This window comes from Colias croceus, chromosome 2, assembly GCF_905220415.1.
Source record: "Colias croceus chromosome 2, ilColCroc2.1".
Lineage (NCBI taxonomy): Eukaryota > Metazoa > Arthropoda > Insecta > Lepidoptera > Pieridae > Colias > Colias croceus.
This window is the reverse complement of record NC_059538.1, coordinates 6,451,345-6,472,507: the sequence shown is the minus strand read 5'-3', so window position 1 is coordinate 6,472,507 and position 21,163 is coordinate 6,451,345. Positions and strand designations below refer to the sequence as shown.

The following is a 21,163-nucleotide window of genomic DNA, read 5'->3' as shown; positions in this document are numbered from 1 at the left end:
TACGATAAAGAGCAAAAGAAGGGATAAATATTATCCTTTCTATTGCTCTTCTTCTTCTTCATTCTATTGTATTTGTTTTTGTCTTTTTTTTTTAAGTCAAACTTCAATTGACTAAAAGTCTCGTAGCCAGGTCATTAATTAAATCTCTTAAGAAAACTGAAAAACTTCAAACTTTTGACAGAATGACTTATTTTCTGATTTCCATTTTCCAATTTCCAATTTCCATCAAAATCAAAATATTTTGCAGTAAACACACGTCGCTAGGTACCTATTTATTCTAATCTTAGATTCTAATAGATTTTTCAAGGATTATTTTTACAAACTTCAAACATGTCTGAAAATGTGAATATTGATTTATCTGGTGAAATAAACACCACAACAGAAAAAAGAGGTTTTCAAAAGTATGTTATTGATATGGAATTGTAAGTTTATATATTTTACTAACAAATGTTAAAAATAAGGACGTGGAACATGATTTTATTTTCTTTGAGTTTTATAAATAATGTGATAAGTAAATTATAAATGTGGTTTTAACTTTATTATAACTCATATTTCCAATTATTAAGACTTTTCTATTTATTGCTTATTGTATGATTTTAAATACCATATAGGTATTTATTATTTTAAATAATAAAATAATACATTAAACTATATTATATTACCTACATACCAACTAAAACCCCACTGTGTATTTAGATGGGATGCGGGAACAAGGAACATAGCAAACTCAAACATTTATTTATTAAATTAGACTTCTTTTAGAAGCAGTTTTGAATCTTCATTACATATTTTTAAACCACAGATTCAGAAAGCAGTATCCATGGAGAAGAACCGGCAAGAAACTCCATAGTTGCTCTTTCAAAATCATGTCAATATCACAATTTAATTTTACATAATGTGTAACTTATATCTAATATAACATAACTTAATATATCATAATATGCCAAAGAACTGTCCTGTGGTTCTTCTGCGACAACCCTCTATGGATTTTCATCTTCCATGTATTCCTTAAAGCTGTAATAGGCTCTGAACTAATCCTTTTTTACATACCTAATTTTTAAATTTAGCACTACTAAACTCTTTATTACAACATTATAGGTATTCTGGCAGAGGAGTCTTAGTTTTTGTGAGATAATATTTATTTAATGGTGGATCAATTGCTAAGTGCTAACCATAATAATTATTTTGATCAATTACTTCCTACAGCTAACTCAAATTAACTATAGTGTTGTAAAATTAATAATAATTGCACAATGCACTAATTAATTAAAGAATACTACTACTATAAATATGATGACAATTTTTTTATGTTTGCAGAATATTACAACATGTGCGGAGCGGTGCCGGACCTGCACTGGTGATGGGTGTCCTTTCTACACGTAAACCATGGACACAATTTGTGGCTACTGACAATTTTAAAGTAAGCTTTGTCATGCATGCTACCTTGTTAATTTTGTTACAGTTTAATGTATTTTTGGGATTCATTTCCCGTTTGAAATTTATATTTCTTCTCTAAATTAATGGCTCCACCAATAAAAAGGGACTTCGTAAATGTCCAGTAAATTTATAGAATCATATTATAGTCATTTTGATTTTTCATGATATAAAAAGATTCCCACTAAAGATAATTCCAAAAAATACCTATTAATACAAATACAACATTTGCAAAAAAATATTTTTTACAGGTCCCAGCGTCAATACCGAGATTATCGCGACGTTTTTACCGAAATGTGGAATATTTTCAAGCTAACTATTTAATGATATTCCTGGGCTTATTTGCTTATTGTTTGTAAGTACATATTTTTTTTTAAGTTATAGAGCTTTTGTTTCATTGCACTCACCGTTACTAAATCTAGTAAAATTTTAATTATGTGTCATGATCTTTTTTTAATAATTCAAAAGATGAATATTTTTTTCGTTCATAATTATAATATAATATCTATAAATAAAAATAGAAAAAAAAATGTTTTTCTAGTGTTAGTTAATGGTAATAGTAAAATAGTGTTATCATTTTGACCATAAAAGTTTAACGCGCCATCCAAAGCTTGTTGTCAATAGTAATTAATATAGCGGAAAGCTTAGATTACAAAATAAAAGACAGATGGAGCGTTGCCGAACTAAACCGAATGATTTATCGTCATTTTCAATAAAGCTATGTGTGCTGTCATTTCGCCGCTGCACTGTACGTACACGGTGCTTCTGTGTGCGTGTAATGTTGCCAGATATTGAAAAATTTCCCAAATTTTTCTCCGACTACGGAAAAAAGAGGGTTATGTTTTTCGAGTTTATGGATGTATGTATAATATTTCTTTGACACGCCCTGCAGTATAAACCGTTGGACCGATTTTGAGTTGTGAGGTTTCATTGCAATGATCTGAATTATGTATTATGTTAGTGGCGGTAGTGACGTAGGCTATATACATAAATGAGAAGTCAAGTTTTAATTTTTATTTAAATTCTTTTATTACATAAAGTACCTGCCTACTAAAGTTATATATATGGACAAAATAATTGTATTCAATTTTTTATTAAATATATTACATAAAAAAAGTTTCAATATTAACTATAATAATTATATTATTTTTTATTTTTCATAATATATGAATACGAATAGCGGTAGTTTTTAGTCGAGAATACGGGACATTTTATTTTCATCATATCCATCATGGAGTTCACATAAATTAAATCGCTAGCGAAAACGACTATGACGTTTTTAAGCTTTATAAAAGTAACAAAATAATGTCGCACACTTAAAACATAAGTGGCACTATACAAAAAAGTTCATTTTTTAGTTAAGTATGCAGTCAAAACGCATAAAACGAAACGCGCCTAACGCAAAGATCCCGGTAGCTCTAATGCGTCAAATTTTTGCTAGATGTCGCTAGTGTCACTTATGAATTTGTCACAATTTGTCCGGACGGTAATTGATAAACCGGCACTATGCCAGTTCGCGTCAAGTCTCCGGAGGGAATTCCTTTCGAGGTGAGTCAAAAACTGGCACTTTGTGTAAAGTGCCACTTATTTAATTAATTTGCTTTAGAATATTTACAGTGAGTAAATGCATAAGTGGCAGTTTGAATATAATGCCAGTTATTCAATAACTTTAGTGTGGATTTTGTTTTTATATGAATTCAATAACGGGCATTTTCTTTAAAGAGCCATTTAATCAATAAATATGCTTTCAAATTTTCGCTGTGCGCAATTACATAAGTGTCAGTTATATGTTAACTTTAATAAGAATTTTGTTTTTATACGAATTTATTAATAAGAAAAGGCTTTTTGTTTAAGGCATTAAACTATCATGGATCCGAAAAGAAGTAGATGTAGAAGTATAATAGAATTATCAACTCAGAACAATGAAGACGATGATGGATCTCAAATTACTAAGCCTGCTTCTAAAAGAAATTCCGATATAACAATACGCACTTATAATACGAACAATAACGGACGCACTCATTGTTGAAAGCGGTTCAACAGAACCGCTTTCAACAATGAGTGCGTCCGATTTGAACATCATGAGAAGTTCACCCTTAACTAGCTCTTATCACAACCAAACTAACAGTGACGAAGGTGACTTTTTTCTCGCCTCAGACGATGACAGAACATACTTTCCATCAAAGAAAAAATGCAGCAGATCAAACTCAAGCTCGTCGTCATCGTCTTCGTCGTCCAGCTCGTCCTCATCTTCGTCCTCAAGCACATCATCCAGTTCAGCTTCAGCTTTGTCTGTACAAAGGTCAAACACCCAACAAATTACTCAAAGTACCACAATGACACACGTAATAATTTCGACCCTTCTAATCCGGATGACGAAACAGAGAACGCAAAATGTAAAGTAACATGAATGACCAAATGCCAAGCTCTTTAAAAATTGATGACATTTCCTTCACTCAGATTGTTGAAGTTTCTTATAATCATCAAAGAAGTGATCATCTTCCTGCTTATTCGAATCTAAAAAGTGGTCTTGCTCCGAATGATAGTGATTATGTCGCCTCTTCCAGCCCTGTTGATAACGTCGTTATCATACATTTTAATACAAATGACACAGGAACGATGAACGATACTGCAAAAGAAGCTCCAACTCAGCCAGTTGAATGCAATTACAAGAAAACGAAAAATAATAAGATCGTTACTACAAAATAATATTGTGAAGATACTAAGAAATACAGGCAAAAAATATGTTTCAAACTCAAAACATTAACCCAGCTAAAATGATTAAGCAACCTTGTGGAAGTACATGTCGTCTGAAATGCGCAGATAGAATTTCTGAAGAGTCACGAAAACTTATTTTTAACTTAACAGAGATAAAGCCTAGATATCAATATAAAAAGATTAATTCCAATAGAAAACCGAAGAAGGTTAACGAAGTTCCGAGATTAACGGCTCACAAATAAAGGGTTTGCAAAACTTTTTTCAAATATTCCAGATACTTAGGTGCATTAGAAATGTGGTAGAGAAGAAAAATACATCAACCGGTATTTTAGAAGGAGAAAAAAGCGGATAAGTTTGTTTTGTGATTTATGTGCGAAAATGTTTTTAAGTTACTGTTATTTTGTTTATTAATATTTTTTACGGTTCTAGAACTGAGCTTAACGACTAAATTGCTAAAAGGCTTTGCTGGTTTTTAATTAATTAAGTTTTTACAAGATTTTGATACAATATTTTTATAATTACTTACGGTTTTTTGTGAAAAACTATTCTTTAAGTTACTGCAAGATTTTTGCTGACTCATGATAATTAAACCTTTAATACGCTGATTTTTACGTAACTTTTACAGTTCCTACTTCGAAAGACTTTTATCCTTAGCAGATTAATTGAAATACCTCTAATAACTGTACTGATTAGTAAGTAGTAAGAACAAGATTTCAATGTTAATGTAATTTATGATAATACTTTTATCTAGATTCAAACAGACTTGTTAATTATTAATATGTGTGGAAATTTTGACCGAAAACTGTGAGCATGTGCCAAATAAATATAATTCTTTATTATTTTAGTAATTCTACTGTTTTATTTCTCTCTTTGTTATTATTACAATGTAGGGAAAATGACAATTTAGAGGTCATTAAGCAAAAATTTTGAATAACTAGAAAACTATAACCGACACTATACTAAACATTTTTTTTAAATGCTTCTCCATTAATAAATAATCAATAATTTTATTGTTTGCCACTGGATTCTGAAACAGCGTTAGTTAAACTGTTATTTTAATCCGATCACAAATCTATATTTGTATTTTTTTAGTTCCATATCACCCATTCAATTTTTAAAAAATCTTAAAACGGCCGTACTGTAAAATTAACATTTTCGTTTAGTGCCATTTTTGTTTTAAGGGTGCGATGTATTATGCTTATTAAAATAATCTAATAATTATCATGAACCTTTAGTGCACTATACAAATAATCACATTCACGATCGAAAAATCCAACAGCATTACCCTGAAGATCTTTTAACCATTTTACCGTTTTACCAATAAAAATGGCAAATTCATTTTCAAAATACTGGCAACATACGTTGAAGTTTTGTATTCCTTCATATCTGTAAAATTATTATTCGTATTAAAGAAATAAATCAGCCAAATAATCTACAGAAAACCTGTGAAACGATGTTTTATCTTTTTTTTTGTTGTCGGGAACAAATTTTACAGCGTTTTATTATCACAAGACGGCATTTTTTTACTAAAATTGCAAACCCTTTTTGACGTATTGCATGACACTTTATGCGCTATAGCACTGGTGCAGCGACGTATTTGTTTTTGATTTCGTATTTTCTTTGACAAGGGCGACGGGCGGTTGTCATGCTCCATCTGTACTTTATTTTGTAATCTAAGGCGGAAAGTTGCAGTACCCTCTATATGGCCGCACTCTTCGGATGTGTCAGCAACCCAGTGATATGGACCTGGGAAGTTATCTTTCCTAGACTTTTTCACGGATTGGATAAGAATATTAAGAATTTATCTATAATTAGCCTTTTAGACGGCTATTTATTTTAAATAAAATACTTTTAAAGAATAATCACAATTTTTAATATTAAAATATTGACAAGCGAAAAATGGTGACGTCTATCCGATCCGGGTGTCGAAAAACAAGAGAGCGAAATCGAACGCGGTGCCTGACATATATCCAACTAACTGGCCAGCAATCCCTTTTCCATCTTTCACCTCCATGAAGGCCGAATACGTCCCCTATTGCCTATTCCGCTAACTCTATATTAGGTATATTCTAGGATAACATCACCATTGCTGCTGATAGCTATGGTGGCAAGCTTCTTTGGATACAAAAAATTGACATCTGGACCCAATACTTGGAAAGTATGTACTCACTTATTTTCCTAGATTTATTTTATTGTATTAAATTATATTTTAGTTACAGTAAAACTAAAGTTACGTTTAGGTACTAAAACTAAAATTCTTCTTATTTCAGCCTAAAGTAAGTTCAAATATGTAATTATTATTTATTACAAACTAGCTGCGCCCCGTGGTTTCTTCCGCGTGGCTCCACTCCTGTTGGTCTTAGCGTGATGTTATATGGCCTGTCTTCCTCGCTAAATGAGCTATCTAACACCGAAATATTTTTTCAAATCGGACGAGTAGTTCCCGAGATTAGCGCGTTCAAATAAACTCAGTATAGATTACAGTTTCTACTGTATTTTTTGTTTAAGTACACACTTTTTTTACTTTTTTTTTTTTTTGTATTTCTAATGCAAAGGAAATCATTATAATGTTATGTTTATGTTGACTTTTATAGATTGGTGGTTGGGAACTAACGAAAACTCAGCAGTATGTGGTGGCAGCTGCATGTTCCACCCTTGTCATGTGGTTGGCTGGCGCTGGTGCTGTACTTTTTTGGGTTTTGGGTAAATATATTACTGTTGTCCATCTTTTGATAATCTATAATCAGATAGACGCTTAACTTTAAAAAGTTTTTATCAACCATTATACTCACCTATTTGGCATTCAGTTTCCAATAGTTTAGTATTTTATATAGAAATTCTATAAAATTAACTGAAAGAATAGGATTAATTCAGCGCCGTATTGTCAATTGTGATGTCATAGGTGTATCGATCAGGATAAGTGAGAAGTAAATAAATAAAACCAAAAATAATAGAAAAATTTATTATTTTCTTAACATAGGTAACTCTGGTTTCCAACCACTACGTTATCTTTATTCTTTAAGGACGTTTTTTTAAGGTTTTTATGTGCATACAAATATTTCTCTGTCGTCTAACAGGTGCAACGGTGACCGTGGTTGCACTCCACGCGAGCTTCTTCGATGCGGAAGTTTTACCCGTTTTGGACGACCCTGAAAAGTTTCCCATGATTGAACAAGTCTGACAATGTGAATTGCCTCTCTACATGCCAAACCAACGAACGGCCCTCCGTTAAGATACCTGAAGCACTTATAATAGAAAAATAATGGAATCACATACTTACCTAATTAACATTAATTCTACAATTTTTCATATTTAATCATAATACATGAAGTAAATGTTCCAAAATTTATTGTTCATAGATACAAATGTTTAGTCATTTGTGTCTGTCTAGTAAATTAAAAACTACATAAAAGCCGTCCCTATAAAGAAACGAATCTAAAATGGCGGTCCATACCTAAATTGACATTTCAAATTCATAAGTGTGACTAAACACAATACACAGATATACATAGGTAGTTTTCCAATTACAGAGCATAATGCGACTCAGTGGCGCACAATGCCGAATTTAAAGGGGAAAAATTAAAATTCTGTCACTGAGTTAGCATCGATTGCACGCATCACGCGCATTACTTTTAAGAGTGCTCGATTGTGCGAAGCGTTGCTGTAGTTGAAACATTCAACGTTAAGCATTATGCCGCATAATGCGCTCTAGTGCTGTAATTGGAAAACTACCATAATCATGTGTGAGTAAAGACGGAATGATAACCTGTGCCGCCATTTTAGATTCGTTTCTTTATTACGCGTGTTATACTTATTTTACTGATCTGTAATTTTTATATACATATTATATTAAAAATAATTTCAAATTAGCATGGCTATAGTACATACTAGAATTTAAAGTAACCATAATGTATATATTTAATTTAATGTAAATAAAACTAGAATTACTACGTGATATTTTTTTATTACTAGGTATAATATTCTTGCAATGTCACAGAAAGAGATCCTTTATGTATGCTTACAGATCTTACAGACGAACGGCAAGTTGTGAAGCGCAAAAGCTACTCCAGCGGTCGCCACCTGTCGACGGCAGTCGTCAATGCGTCGACGGCAGCAGTCAATATGTCGACAGGACGTGGCGACGGCTGAAGTAGCCTTTGCACTTCACAACTTGCCGTTCGTCTGTTAGAACGCATACATGTTTTTTTTAGAATTTGGAATTTCTGATCGCAACCCCCTGGTAAGACATTGTGAGATTCAAAAAAGGATTGATTTATTTAGAAGACTTAGCTGTTTTTTTTTGTTTTCATTAAAACAGGTCTTTATGATCATTACTGATATTCTTCTCATTAAGATGAGATTTGGACTATGGTTCAACCTCTCCCCCAGTGGCTTAAGTAATTAATGGGCTAGGGCCTAGGTGGGATATTAAATAAAAATCTCATTCTTTTTATTTAAATCTATATGTTTAAGGTGATTGCTACGATCTGTTCCCAGCCAATGTCCCGCTAGATGGCGCTGAATTCTACATTTCTAGTTTATTTGAGTTTTTGCGTAATTGGAAAAGATTAAGGTCGTAGGAATAGTCATGGCGATTACTGAATATTATATTTTATTTAAATATGTCATATCATTGCCTTAAAATCCACCCAATTCGGTAAAACCATGCGTTTTAACATCTGTCATTGCATACAGGGTCGTTTACACACACAGACGTATACAAAAATGATAAAGATTGAACTCTAGATGGCGTGAATGTAAAACAAGTTTGGCGTGTATGTATTTGAGTAGTTAGTAGCATATTATATTCTGAATTTCTGATCCATGCCTATTTACTCAAAACTACCTAATAACACTAATGATTTGTAACAGTAAATTATTTCAATAGGTAGGTATTTGAACATTTCCCAACAAGACGTAAGAATAATTATTCGTAGGTATACAAGATACAATAACATATCTAATACACTATTTATTATTTTATTATTTACTAGCGGTCCGCCCCGGCTTCGCCCGTGGTACATGTTTACGTTTTCTCTCCATAAGAAGTAAGAACCATCCTCGTACTTCAAGGAATATAATAAAAAAAGAATTATCGAAATCGGTTCAGCCGTTCTCGAGTTATGCGCTTACCAACACATTTTGCGATTCATTTTTATATTAGACTAGCGGTCCGCCCCGGCTTCGCCCGTGGTACATGTTTACGTTTTCTCTACATAAGAACCATCCTCGTACTTCAAGGAATATAATAAAAAAAGAATTATCGAAATCGGTTCAGCCGTTCTCGAGTTATGCGCTTACCAACACATTTTGCGATTCATTTATATATATATAAGATTATGTGAAAATAACCAGGAAGGTGAAAAACATATTTACGAAAACATAGTAACATATGGCTGTCGCTACAATAATTATATTTCAATTTTATCTTTTTATACCTAGTAGAACTGGCCGACGAATAAAAAAAATCGTATTAGAATACAATATATTACGGAACAAAAAAAGGATTGTAACTGAATTAGGTAGGTATGTTTGTTTCTGGGCGCACCGTTTTCGACGACGCGACGCGACGCGCGACGTAAGCGTATAGGTATAGGTACCTACTTTGCTAAAACAAACTAATAAAATTGTGTGTCTGTCTGAAAATTCGGAAAAGCATATTTTGCAAGTTTGTGATTACTTTGATAGTTTACCGATTTATAATAATTGTAATTGTAATTGTATAATATATAATTTGCAATGTGGTGAAATTTCATAAAAATCACGGGCCAATTTTTTGTTTTGAATCCCACCGAAAATATAATTGCGTTATTAGAATAATTAATTACTATACCTACCCACGATCAATTATTACAATATAGTCTCAAATGCATACTAGAGAAATATTGCAATTTGATTCAATTAAAATGCATAGCATACAAAAATAAATTCACAACACAAGAAATTCCGCGCGAAAATCATAGCGCGTGTCAATGAAATCAAGAATGTTTTATATCAAGCCGACGCGGACGAGCGACGACGCGACGCCGAACAAAAGTACCTACGACGGACGACCACGCTTCGAGTTGCCAAACACACAGCCAAACAACAATAATGAATAATAAATTGTTTACAAAAAAAACAAGTTTTCCATTTTTCTGTATGAGTAGACAGAATTTCAAAACGCCACCTGCTACGGTTTATATTATGAACGATGGTTATAAAAATAAAAGTTATATTTGTTGGTGTAAACTATTTTAATGATCAATAATTTTGGAATTTAAAACTGTCAACATTGATTACAATAAAACGCAGTTTTATTTTATTACACTATTGTTTTTTTATCAAAACATGTATTTGAAGTACCATATAATATTATGCTGATCCAAGCATTTTCACTCAAAACTAATATCACTAATGATTTGTAAAAGTAAATTATTTCAATATACATTTCATAACCAACAAGTAAGAATAATTATTATTATTCCTACCTACAACAACAAACCTAAAACACTATTTACTATAGGAAAATAACCAGGAAGGTGAAAAACATTATATTATTATTTACGATTTTGACGCACTCGACTTTTAGTAAAATATAGTAGGTAAACATAATATTATGGTTTTGATTTTTGCTACTAGTATAAGAAAACTGCGTGTTCAAACTACTTGTTTGTCTGTCTGAAAATTCGGAAGTACTTTGGTACTAGTTTACCGATTTATAATAATATTGTATACCTATATCGTTGTTTAAAAAATATTCAAACACAATAAAATATGATATACTGATTTATCACTGGTTTCAGTGATGAACTGATGAGTCAATGTTAGCCACTATACTTTCGTCATACGTGTGTATGATTGATGTGATTTGCAACGTGGTGATATTTCAGAAAAATCACGGGTCAAATTGTCCCACCGAAAATATAACTGCGTTATAAGAATAACTATACCTACGATAAATTATACATAATACAATATAGTCTCAAATGCATACTAGTGAAATATTTTATTTGAATCAATAAAATAAAAAAAAAATAAAAAATAATAATAATACAAAAATAAATTCACAACACAAGAAAATCCGCGCGCAAATCATAGCGCGTGACAATGAAATCAAGAACTTTCGAGCCGACGCGACGCGGACGACGAAGGAGCCTAACAAAAGTACCTACAATCATAGGCGGCTCGTGACAAAATTGTATGGCCGTGTTCACTTGAAATAAAACAACGAAAATAGGTACCTACAATAGCGTTAGCAGTACAAAAAAAATGAGCACCACATTATAAATGTCTATTTAATATTTATACACTAAAAATTATAGAGTATTTCAAAACGAATTCAATTATTATTTAGCAATAATTAGAAAATCCCCGAATTTGCATTCGTGATCGCATTCATAGTGTTTGTCTACACTAATATTATAAAGAGGAAAACTTTGTTTGTTTGTTTGATTGTAATGAATAGGCTCATAAACTACTGGACATTTTACCAATGTTTGCAAGTTTGTGATTACTTTGATAGTTTACCGATTTATAATAATTGTATACTTATATCATTGTTTAAAAATATTCAAACACAATATGATATAGGTACTGATTTATCACTGGTTTCAGTGATGAACTGATGAGTCAATGTTAGCCACAATACTAATCACTTTCGTCATACATGTGTATGAACTATGATTGATGTGATTTGCAATGTGGTGAAATTTCATAAAAATCACGGGCCAATTTTTTGTTTTGAATCCCACCGAAAATACATATATTACTAATTGCGTTATTAGAATAATTAATTACTATACCCACGATCAATTATTACAATTTACAATATAGTCTCAAATGCATACTAGAGAAACATTGCAATTTGAATCAATTAAAATGCATAGCATACAAAAATAAATACACAACACAAGAAATTCCGCGCGCAAATCATAGCGCGTGTCAAATGAAATCAAGAATGTAATTTATATCAAGCCGACGACGACGCCGAACTAAAGTACCTACAGTACCATTTACCTTCAGTGTACAACAAAGAGTGTACAATACAGTTTACAGACCTACGACGGACGAACAATAATGAGTAATAAATTGTTTACAAAAAAAAACATAGTTTCTAAGGTCATTAGTTTTATTTTATTTTATTGTTATTTTCTTTGAACGATTGGAAATAAAATTACTCAATTTTTACACAGAACTTTGATTTATTAGAATTATGCTCATTATGTATAAGATAACGAACGCGAATGCACGACATCTAGCGCGTCTTAAGTCTAAACATCGCCTTTCGTTTAGACATTGACGCGCTAGATCTGTAATAAGTATATAGTCTATGCGCTAGATGTCGTGCTTTATGTCGTGTTTCGCTTGGCAAAAGTCACGCACACTACTGTAGAAGTGTCAAATTTTTCCGGTATTTTACTGTTGTTTTTCTAAGTAAATATTGTAAATTATTGATTAAAAAGGTCGAACGCGCACACATTTCATTATAGAGAAGTGATAAAATGATTAGTTTTAAAGAAATAGTGTCTGTGTTAAGTGTTTAGAGGTAATCAAAAATGTATGGAGGGACGGTCGGAACATCCACCTTAAGCAACACATTGACTATAGGAGCAATAAAAAAACACTTGTAAAATTTGCCATATTTATTTAACAAAATATGATTATAAATGCATAATATAGACAACCTGGCATATTAGCAACTAGGTACTTAGTTTCACTTACAAATATTACATGAAATCACATTTACCAAAGGACCTGTTGACACACCAACATCTATTCACCTAAATTGCAGTCAATTATTATGGTTCCTACTCAGTCATAAGATAGATAGATGTTAAATTATTATATTTTCAAAATTGTCATCACATTCAATAAGGTTAATACTCTACAAGTATAATATGTATTGAAATATACATTATAATTTATAACATTTTAAAATCTTTAAATATAGTATGATGTCGGCTAAAAGAGAATAGTTTAAGATAATTGATAGGTTATACATAATTATGTTCTTTTAATGATATTAATCTGAATTATGTGCTTAATATGTCTCTCTATGTATAAATACTATTAAAATAATTTCATATTATATAACCATTGCATACAAATAAAAATACAGTCAGCTGTTACATATAAGAAAGCAATACATCAATTAAAGTCAATAACATGGTATATAATTTGTTTAATTGATTTAAATTGTTTACCATGAATAAAGGAAGAATGTTGAATTATTTACATTTACATACTATATAAGCTCACTAATCCATACTTTCAATACTGTGCAACATATAAGTTTTTGATTAGGAGGGCTAAATCTTCCTACTTTGGATATAATTTTATGTAACATTTCATATAATAAAGACAAATGAAAATTCAGACTTCACTGGAAATAACTATAATATAATTTAATTTTGAAGTGAAACTTGGCGCTTTGAGAATAAAATTTTGAGGTGACGTCATGGCAAAACCATCACACCCTAGAGCAATGCAACAATTTTGGTGTCTTTGAATCATGCCAAAAAAGTATCACTTCTGACATGTGTGCTCAGCACACCCACTTATTTTTTTAAATATAATTCAATATGTTAACTAAATAAATAAAAAATAACCAAATTTTTTAATACCTGAATGATTAGTGAGGTTATTTTATAATATGTATAATATAATAACATTATTTCCTTGGTAAATGCTTGCTTTTTGTATATAAATAAATATCAGATTTTTATCCAAATTGCACTATATTAAAATTTTTTCTATTAGTAACACTTTAATAAAATTTTCAACAAAGAGAACAGTTTAGTTTTTATAAAACATTAATAAGTTCATTTTCTGTATATAAAATATTTCATGGAAGACCAGTTCATTCCTACATACTTTTTATTGTTATGATGTATACATAATTTTAGATAAAGTTAGGAAGGCACTTAAATATTATTATTAATTCATAATAATTACATATTAAAAGGATTGTTAGGATATTGTAATATTTAAAAATTCATAGAATTTGATATTTACCAAAAATGTAAGATTTGGCAAGTTCATTGTTATTTGTCTCATACTTGTCAATCTTTTTTGCAACCTCTTATAAATAATAAATATAAAAATATCATAATATTAAAGATAACAATTATCAAGGATTTACAAAGTTACTCCATTATTAATTCTACTTAACTCCATATCGGCTACAAGTAAAATTTCATCCCATTTGTGTGATGGTGTGTGTGGAGGAGTGGTCACACCTAGCTTATCCGTGCTAGTGGTGGGAGTGGTGAACTCTAACTTACGTTTGGACTTGCCAGCAAACACATGGCACGGTGTGAGCTGTTGTGACCCATGCAACACTGTCACCGGTGTCACAGGAGATGGTGTAAACAAATCCGCTTTATCAAGCTTTTTTGTTCTAACCCCCACATACTTAAACACTGGTTTCTTTAATATTGAATTACCATACACCTTTTCTATGAGACCAATTGAAATCAGTACATTGGCTATATCATAGAGCCTCCTCACTTTGGATTTGTGTTGACGATCCATTTGCTCTGGTGATAATGTTGACTTACATTTAGAGTTTGTGTCTATGAGTACACTTACAGCCATTTCTAAATTAATCAGTCTGTTCTGTAAGTAAAATCGTATTAATTAAAATAACAATATTAAAATTGAAACCAAATATAAAATAAGGAAAATACTTACAGGAGGCTCCACTAAAAAGAGCATGAGAAATCTTTGTGCTAATACTCCAAGAGTCTTGTGCTTGGGGGCTGGTGGCTTTGGCGCCCTCCCCCGGAGTACTTCAGACAGTCTTAAATTTTCTCCTTGCTTTTTTAACATCTTTAAAAATGAATTCAATCTTGACGCACCATGCCATAGATATGTATTTTTTCTCTTGTGGACTGCACATTGCATAGCTTCTAAAATATTTATTATGTCGTACATACGCCGCTTCTCCACCCCCAGTCGAGCTGCTGTACTATCTAGTTGTAGCTCAACTGGACCATTTCCATGCAATGGATATAGATCCAGGAATCTAAAATATTGAAGTGTGATTAAGTTTTTAAGCAAAGGTACATTACCACTCTAACAAATCTCATTGTAATAAACTTACTTGTCGCATAATATTTGCAAAGATTTTTCTTTGCGGTGTACTGTGCTCGGCGGCGGCGTGGGATAATGCAAGGCCACATTAGTCAACAATTTTAAATTTGCTGTTGGGGAGACATAGTTTGACGAATTGGTGACTTCAGTGAGCACGCATCGTTTTGGAGTAGAAGTTATATTATCATCTTCATACATTGTGTGGGAACATTATGTAAATATCCTACGTTGAAATATTCGCGTACTTTTTGACACTTGAATCAAAATCAAGTTGGCTGTATTTTAGATGATTAAAGAGAAGGTTCCTTTTTAGTAACCATTGTGAAATTAGTTCTGTTATCTTTCACTTAATTTAATTTAATAATGTAATTTCTTTAGAAAATTATTAACCTAACCGTAAACAACTTTGACAAGTGACATTAGTAAATGCGCGCGAGCTGTAAGGATAAAAAATTGAGTTACGTTCCGTTTTGCCGATTTCAATTCGTTATCTTTTTCCGAGTGAAAATGGTTTAGTCTTTAATGGATGCTAATTTAATGCAGTTGAACTATGTTTCAAATTTCTCTATAGTTATCTGGACATTTTATATAAATTTTCACTTATTTAATTGAAAACACTGTTTTCATTCAAGACCACCAATATTAATATTAGTCCCATATGTATTCGCTTTTGTCGTAAGCTCTGTGCACGATCTGTGTGAGGTTGGTGTGAGGCGTAGACAGAGAATGTGTGAGGTGTGAGTTGGGTGTGAGCATGTGTGAGGTATGCTCAGTACACAGAACAGTAAGAACAAATAGAAGTGCAATAATTTCATAATTAATAATATGAAAACCACACATTTAAACCGATAGCTTAACAGCTGTACACTACAAGTACATTAATGGCCAAGAAGCTTATATCTTAATGGCATTATCCTGATCCTGATGCCTTCCTGATGATATGTCCCAAGTGATGTACCATGTCTATTTCAGCCTTGTTATTGATAATTTACAAATAGAAAATATTATGTAGTAGTTGATTTTGATACAGTGAAAGCCAGTTGAGCGTCGAGAAACGTTTACGCTCGTTTACGTTATTTAAAATTACTTGTGCTTGTCACAGAGCAAGTAATGTGCCTGTGAGACTCCACGTCTACAGTCTCCCTACAGTAGTGGACACACGTAAGAAGTGAAACTTCTTTATGACCTTATCTTTCAAAAAATAATTAACTCTACGCATCTTTACAGAAATATGTCACGCGTGGTAGGGTTAAGAAAAAGATGGCGCGTAACGGAAAAATGTCACGTGTACCGAAAAAATGTTACACAAAATTTTTTTTCAACCCCGATAAAGAAGTTTCATTCAATAACATCCATATTAAGGGTTAACTTATGTAAAAGACGTATCTGAAGTAATATTCTATTGATGCTATGCATTATGTATATGTCGTGGTCATATCGTAGATTTGATCATTTCATGATATGAGTGGCCATTTCACGAAATGGTCGCATATCGTGAAATGGCCAATTTAGTTTGGCCACATCATGATGTGGTTTGGGCAGATCAATGATAAGAAATCGTTTCACGATATGGCCAATTAACGCACGGTTTTTTCATGAAATGACAAAAATTATTTGATCATATCGTAAAATAGTTACATTAATCGTTGGTAGAGGCGCTGCAAGCTCTGTGTTTATGTGATAAGATGGCGGCCGCTGGCGAAAATTAAATTATTCGCAGTTAAAAACTTCATAATTCGTTTAATAACAATATTATGAAGAAAGTCATAGCAAAGAATTTACGACGAAGAGGTACGAGTACTATGGAAAATGTGGATATCTTATATGTATTTAAGAAAAAATGCGACTTAAATAAAATAATTTAAGAAACTACTACTATATTATTATAATTGTTTGTTTTTTAAAAAGCGATCCGGTTCTGGCCCTCGCCGGCCGCTGCCGCGGCACGCTCGCTTTGCTCGCTCGGCTCGTGCGTTGTTTATCAAAGTGTAACCTAACCTAACCTAACTGTTTTCTATTGCAAAAACGATTCGCTTCTGGCATTCGCCGGCCGCTGCCGCGGCACTAACTTAAATGACATTAAACAAGTTTTTAGAATATAGTTATTCTGAAATTTTTTAATATTTTATGGACTCTTTATATTTTATACGATCTGGCCAAATGTGGATGACCAAATCGTGAAACGTTGACGATTTAACGATCTGATCAAACTATGTTGGCCATTTCACGATATGCGACCATTTCGTGAAATGGCCACTCATATCATGAAATGATCAAATCTACGATATGACCACGACATATATATAATATATATATTATAGTTTACATTAATTATTTTGTATTTGCTATTTAAAAAATCTCAAGTTAATTTAATGAATATAGGAAAATTTTAAAGTGTTTCTGTTTCATCCACGTTATTCTAATACAGTATTTCGTTGAATCTAGGTTTGTTATGATTTTAAAAAGATCTTGAATGCAACATAACGCATGCGCAATGCAACTTTTTTGAAATGTCACACAAAAATAATTGCAAATTAGACAATCAAACGCCAATAAATGCTCGAAAAAAAGGTAAGAAAAAACGTTATTTACTGAAGAACAAACGACAATAAAAATTTATAAACTAATAATGCAACAAAATATTAATGGTAGGTAATTTTGAATGGGGGCCCAACCAAATTTATATTATGATATTTTTGTTTTGTTTATTGTTAATGAACAATTAACGAACAAACAATTATTTAAAGCAAATAATTAAGAACAAACCACGAACTAACGATATGGCTACAGGCCAAGCTACAGGCTAAGTAAAAATTTAAAACAATAAAAACATATTTGGGGAGGGGGGGCCCGTTTGGTGAAAGTCGTCATTGAGGTCGTCATCATGTAAAACGTCATTTTATGACAGATAGTTAAGTGTGTTGTTGTTGCTGGATGCGTTTATAAATTATAATATTATTACCTTATTTCAAATAATGTAATGTAATGTAAAAATATGCATATAAATAAAAAATTATGTGATCGTTCAGCCACTAGGTACATCAAGTCAAAAAAATTATCCTAACTACCCTAAAAATCAGTTCGCGTAACTGGCCGTTCATAAATTCCCCGAATCAAAGGAGATTTTTACATCGCCCAACTTTATTTCCCCACGCCCCTCTGACAGTGTCAGCGACTGCTGAACTAGGCAAATCAAATGCCAAAATTGGACTTGATGTGTTTATGTGTCAAATGTCAATCACTAACTACCTATTACCTATGTAATTGAGATTTGATAATAAATTTACCCCATTATTGAGTTCCACGTCTCCAGACAGATAATTGATAGTATTGATAACAGGTAAATGAAATACTTCGCAATAAACACCTAGTGCAGTGTGTGATTCGTGGAACATAATATTATTATATTTTGATATTGACGATGGTTATACTTTTAATTCTTTTTATCGTACTCTTGTCTTCATCTTTGGCTGTTAACCATGGTTCTCGCATTATCTAACATGAAATACCACAAATCCTCGTTATTTATAAAGTTTTTTCTAAAGTATTTATATAATTTCTTCTCTTAACCTATTTCAGAGGAGAATATTATACTATGCCGAAGTTGTGGTAATAACATATCGAACGCTAGTGATATAATTGCAAAGGAAAGTCATTCATCTCTATATTCTTTTAATGACACAATATTTAATGAAGAAAATATATTGGTTCAGATATTAAGGAAAGATATTATATTTCAATTCACTATAATTACCGCTAACCATTCCAATTGTATTGGATTTGGGGAGGTTAGTAAAAACTACTCAATTTATCTTATTAGCTTTAGAATCTGGGATTGCATTATGGAATAGAAGTAATCACTCATCACTTATTGCACAGGTTTTGAAGTATTACTTTACACTTAGTCATAATGGTTTATGGTTTACTTTATAATATAAATTAATGGAAACGTTATTAAAAATATTTAATGAAATGCATCTGCCCTGTACTGGGACCCCAATATATGTTGTTTGTACTTTCAGTGGGAGAAAGAAGAATTGTGGTTCCCTGGATATCATTGGAAACCATGTTTATGCCCTGAATGTGGAGATATAATTGGTTGGCTCTTTGAAAATCGTAATCCAGAACAAACCTATACATTTAATCGCTTTTTTGTACTTATTCTACCTAATCTTCTTAGCGAAAAAGGTATTTCCTTAAATTTATATATATCTATATTCTATATGATTATTTTTTTTTCAATTTGACAGATTTATCAACAGTAGCTACTTGCTACTATAATTTTATTTCACATTATTATCTAAATTCTCTGCCATTATTTATAATTATCATCAAAATCTGTTAAAGAGGAACAATATATTATTTCCTCACATACTTTTTAATTTAAGTAAGGTTGTGAATGTCTTATTCTGGCTAGACCCAAAAGGCTCTCAAAGTACTTTAATTTAATAATCTTTCAGTTTTGCAGTCCCTTATTGCATATCCAGTTTTATAACATGGCAGAATTATCAACTGAAGATAAAGATTTCCTAGCTCAGTGTGAAGAGGAGTTTAAAGACAGATTTACTGAAAAAGATGAAGAATTTATGAAAGTGTTCAATGCAGAGCCAAGTGTGCCTCCTATTTTAGAAAATAACTGGCCTTCTAATAACTCAAGACGGTATGATCGCCGCAATAATAGGCGATTTAACCCTTACGATAGAGATAGATATAATAACAGAGATAGAAGATATCATGAGAGAGGCTCCAGCGACAGTTACCATGATAGAGGATCTGGTGAAAATTATAGTCGAGGTTATAGTGATTATCATCAAGATGATAGAAGCTATGGTAACCGATATGATAGAAGACAATATTAAAATTACATCTTAGCATAAGTGAAGGATATTAAATAAAATAAAGACATTTTTTTCAAAAGAATATATTCTCAGTTATTATGGCTTGATTTACATTTTAACAACTTAGAAATTACAATAGATCACCTGAAATAATACAGCTACAGCAGTTAATGAAAATTAAAGTCAAACAAATAAATATACATTCCTCATTACTACTCAACAATATTTATTATAATTAAAATTTTTAACAATTATGCCGATATAATCATATGCTGTAAAATAAGTTCGATTTCTATGACAATCCGATGACAAATAACAATCTATAGTACTGCATGGACAGATGCACTCGCAAATAAATGTGCTTAACAATGCCTTAGACAAATTTTCGATGCCGCTATAACTATGAACGATTACAAATAATTACGATACTGCATAAAAATATATCTCACCAATAATCTCATAGCTTAAATCTTTAGCCCTTATAATGAAAGAATAATAGGATTTGCTGATGCCAGCTACTAGTCTCATGATAGCTTCATGCTCTACGATGCGAATAATTGACATAATGTAATAAATAAGCTGCCCTAGCTAACTGATGCGACACAGATCCACCTTTGGAGTATAATAACATTGCTGCAAACGTTTTCACATAAAGGCCCACATAGAATTTAATTTAACAGTATACATCGCAATGGCGTAAATGTCTATATTATACATCAAACCATAGTCGAATACTATTTCTACAGTCCTCTAAAAACCAGCAAACTAGAATGTTACACTAAAATATTGCACAAAACTTCCAAGGTACTATTATGGTTAAACTTGTATATACGCTTAACACAAACTACTGAAGAGGGTCATAGGCGTCTTTAGCGATAACTTATGACCAGAAACCTGAGTAACACCATGCTAAGTGACACAATTACTAAGCACAATGACAATTACATTCATTAAGCTTTCTAATAACTATATCTTTACTAATTTATAATACATTATCAATTTATTGGCTACTCATTTATGTACTCAAGCGATAACATCGTAAAATAATTTTATGATTACTTATAAAACATAAATTTAAATACTTATGAATGTAATTG

The 21,163-nt window shown here is 31.7% G+C and overlaps 4 protein-coding genes across 5 annotated transcripts; 3 read left to right on the top strand and 1 right to left on the bottom strand.

Moving 5' to 3' along the window:
- Positions 1–232: 232 nt before the first annotated feature.
- LOC123705703 (prenylated Rab acceptor protein 1) lies at positions 233–8,102 on the top strand. Of its 2 annotated transcripts, none has more exons than XM_045654671.1 (6): positions 233–401; positions 1,318–1,420; positions 1,686–1,789; positions 6,226–6,310; positions 6,747–6,855; positions 7,230–8,102. In XM_045654671.1, exons 1-6 carry the CDS (start codon positions 331–333, stop codon positions 7,331–7,333), a joined length of 576 nt encoding a protein of 191 aa, XP_045510627.1. In that variant the 5' UTR covers positions 233–330; the 3' UTR covers positions 7,334–8,102. The 2 variants fall into 2 exon arrangements, with proteins under 2 accessions (XP_045510627.1, XP_045510626.1); XM_045654670.1 differs by having other exon boundaries at positions 233–422.
- A 5,781-nt stretch (positions 8,103–13,883) lies between these two features.
- Positions 13,884–15,666, bottom strand: LOC123705694 (transcription factor E2F7-like). Its single transcript, XM_045654658.1, has 3 exons — positions 15,239–15,666; positions 14,827–15,160; positions 13,884–14,751 (listed from the first exon to the last, which is right to left on the bottom strand). The coding sequence occupies exons 1-3, from the start codon at positions 15,424–15,426 to the stop codon at positions 14,272–14,274; spliced, it is 1,002 nt and encodes a 333-aa protein (XP_045510614.1). The 5' UTR covers positions 15,427–15,666; the 3' UTR covers positions 13,884–14,271.
- Positions 15,667–17,738: 2,072 nt separating this feature from the next.
- LOC123700028 (protein cereblon-like) lies at positions 17,739–19,851 on the top strand. Its single transcript, XM_045647132.1, has 4 exons — positions 17,739–17,799; positions 18,808–19,016; positions 19,251–19,416; positions 19,689–19,851. The coding sequence occupies exons 1-4, from the start codon at positions 17,739–17,741 to the stop codon at positions 19,721–19,723; spliced, it is 471 nt and encodes a 156-aa protein (XP_045503088.1). The 3' UTR covers positions 19,724–19,851.
- Positions 19,725–20,087, top strand: LOC123700012 (RNA guanine-N7 methyltransferase activating subunit). Its single transcript, XM_045647097.1, has one exon. The coding sequence runs from the start codon at positions 19,725–19,727 to the stop codon at positions 20,085–20,087; it is 363 nt and encodes a 120-aa protein (XP_045503053.1).
- The last annotated feature ends 1,076 nt before the right edge of the window (positions 20,088–21,163 follow it).

Coding starts and splice junctions, on each gene's coding strand:
- LOC123700012 (XM_045647097.1), top strand. CDS start 19,725: ATGGCAGAATTATCAACTGAAGATAAAGATTTCCTAGCTCAGTGTGAA.
- LOC123705694 (XM_045654658.1), bottom strand. CDS start 15,426: ATGTATGAAGATGATAATATAACTTCTACTCCAAAACGATGCGTGCTC. Junction 15,161..15,238: donor TTGCAAATATTATGCGACAA/GTAAGTTTATTA, acceptor TCAATATTTTAG/ATTCCTGGATCTATATCCAT. Junction 14,752..14,826: donor TCTTTTTAGTGGAGCCTCCT/GTAAGTATTTTC, acceptor TTTTACTTACAG/AACAGACTGATTAATTTAGA.
- LOC123705703 (XM_045654670.1), top strand. CDS start 331: ATGTCTGAAAATGTGAATATTGATTTATCTGGTGAAATAAACACCACA. Junction 1,790..6,225: donor GGCTTATTTGCTTATTGTTT/GTAAGTACATAT, acceptor GGTATATTCTAG/GATAACATCACCATTGCTGC. Junction 6,311..6,746: donor CTGGACCCAATACTTGGAAA/GTATGTACTCAC, acceptor TGACTTTTATAG/ATTGGTGGTTGGGAACTAAC.
- LOC123700028 (XM_045647132.1), top strand. CDS start 17,739: ATGTCACACAAAAATAATTGCAAATTAGACAATCAAACGCCAATAAAT. Junction 17,800..18,807: donor AATAAATGCTCGAAAAAAAG/GTAAGAAAAAAC, acceptor AACCTATTTCAG/AGGAGAATATTATACTATGC. Junction 19,417..19,688: donor TAATCTTCTTAGCGAAAAAG/GTATTTCCTTAA, acceptor ATAATCTTTCAG/TTTTGCAGTCCCTTATTGCA.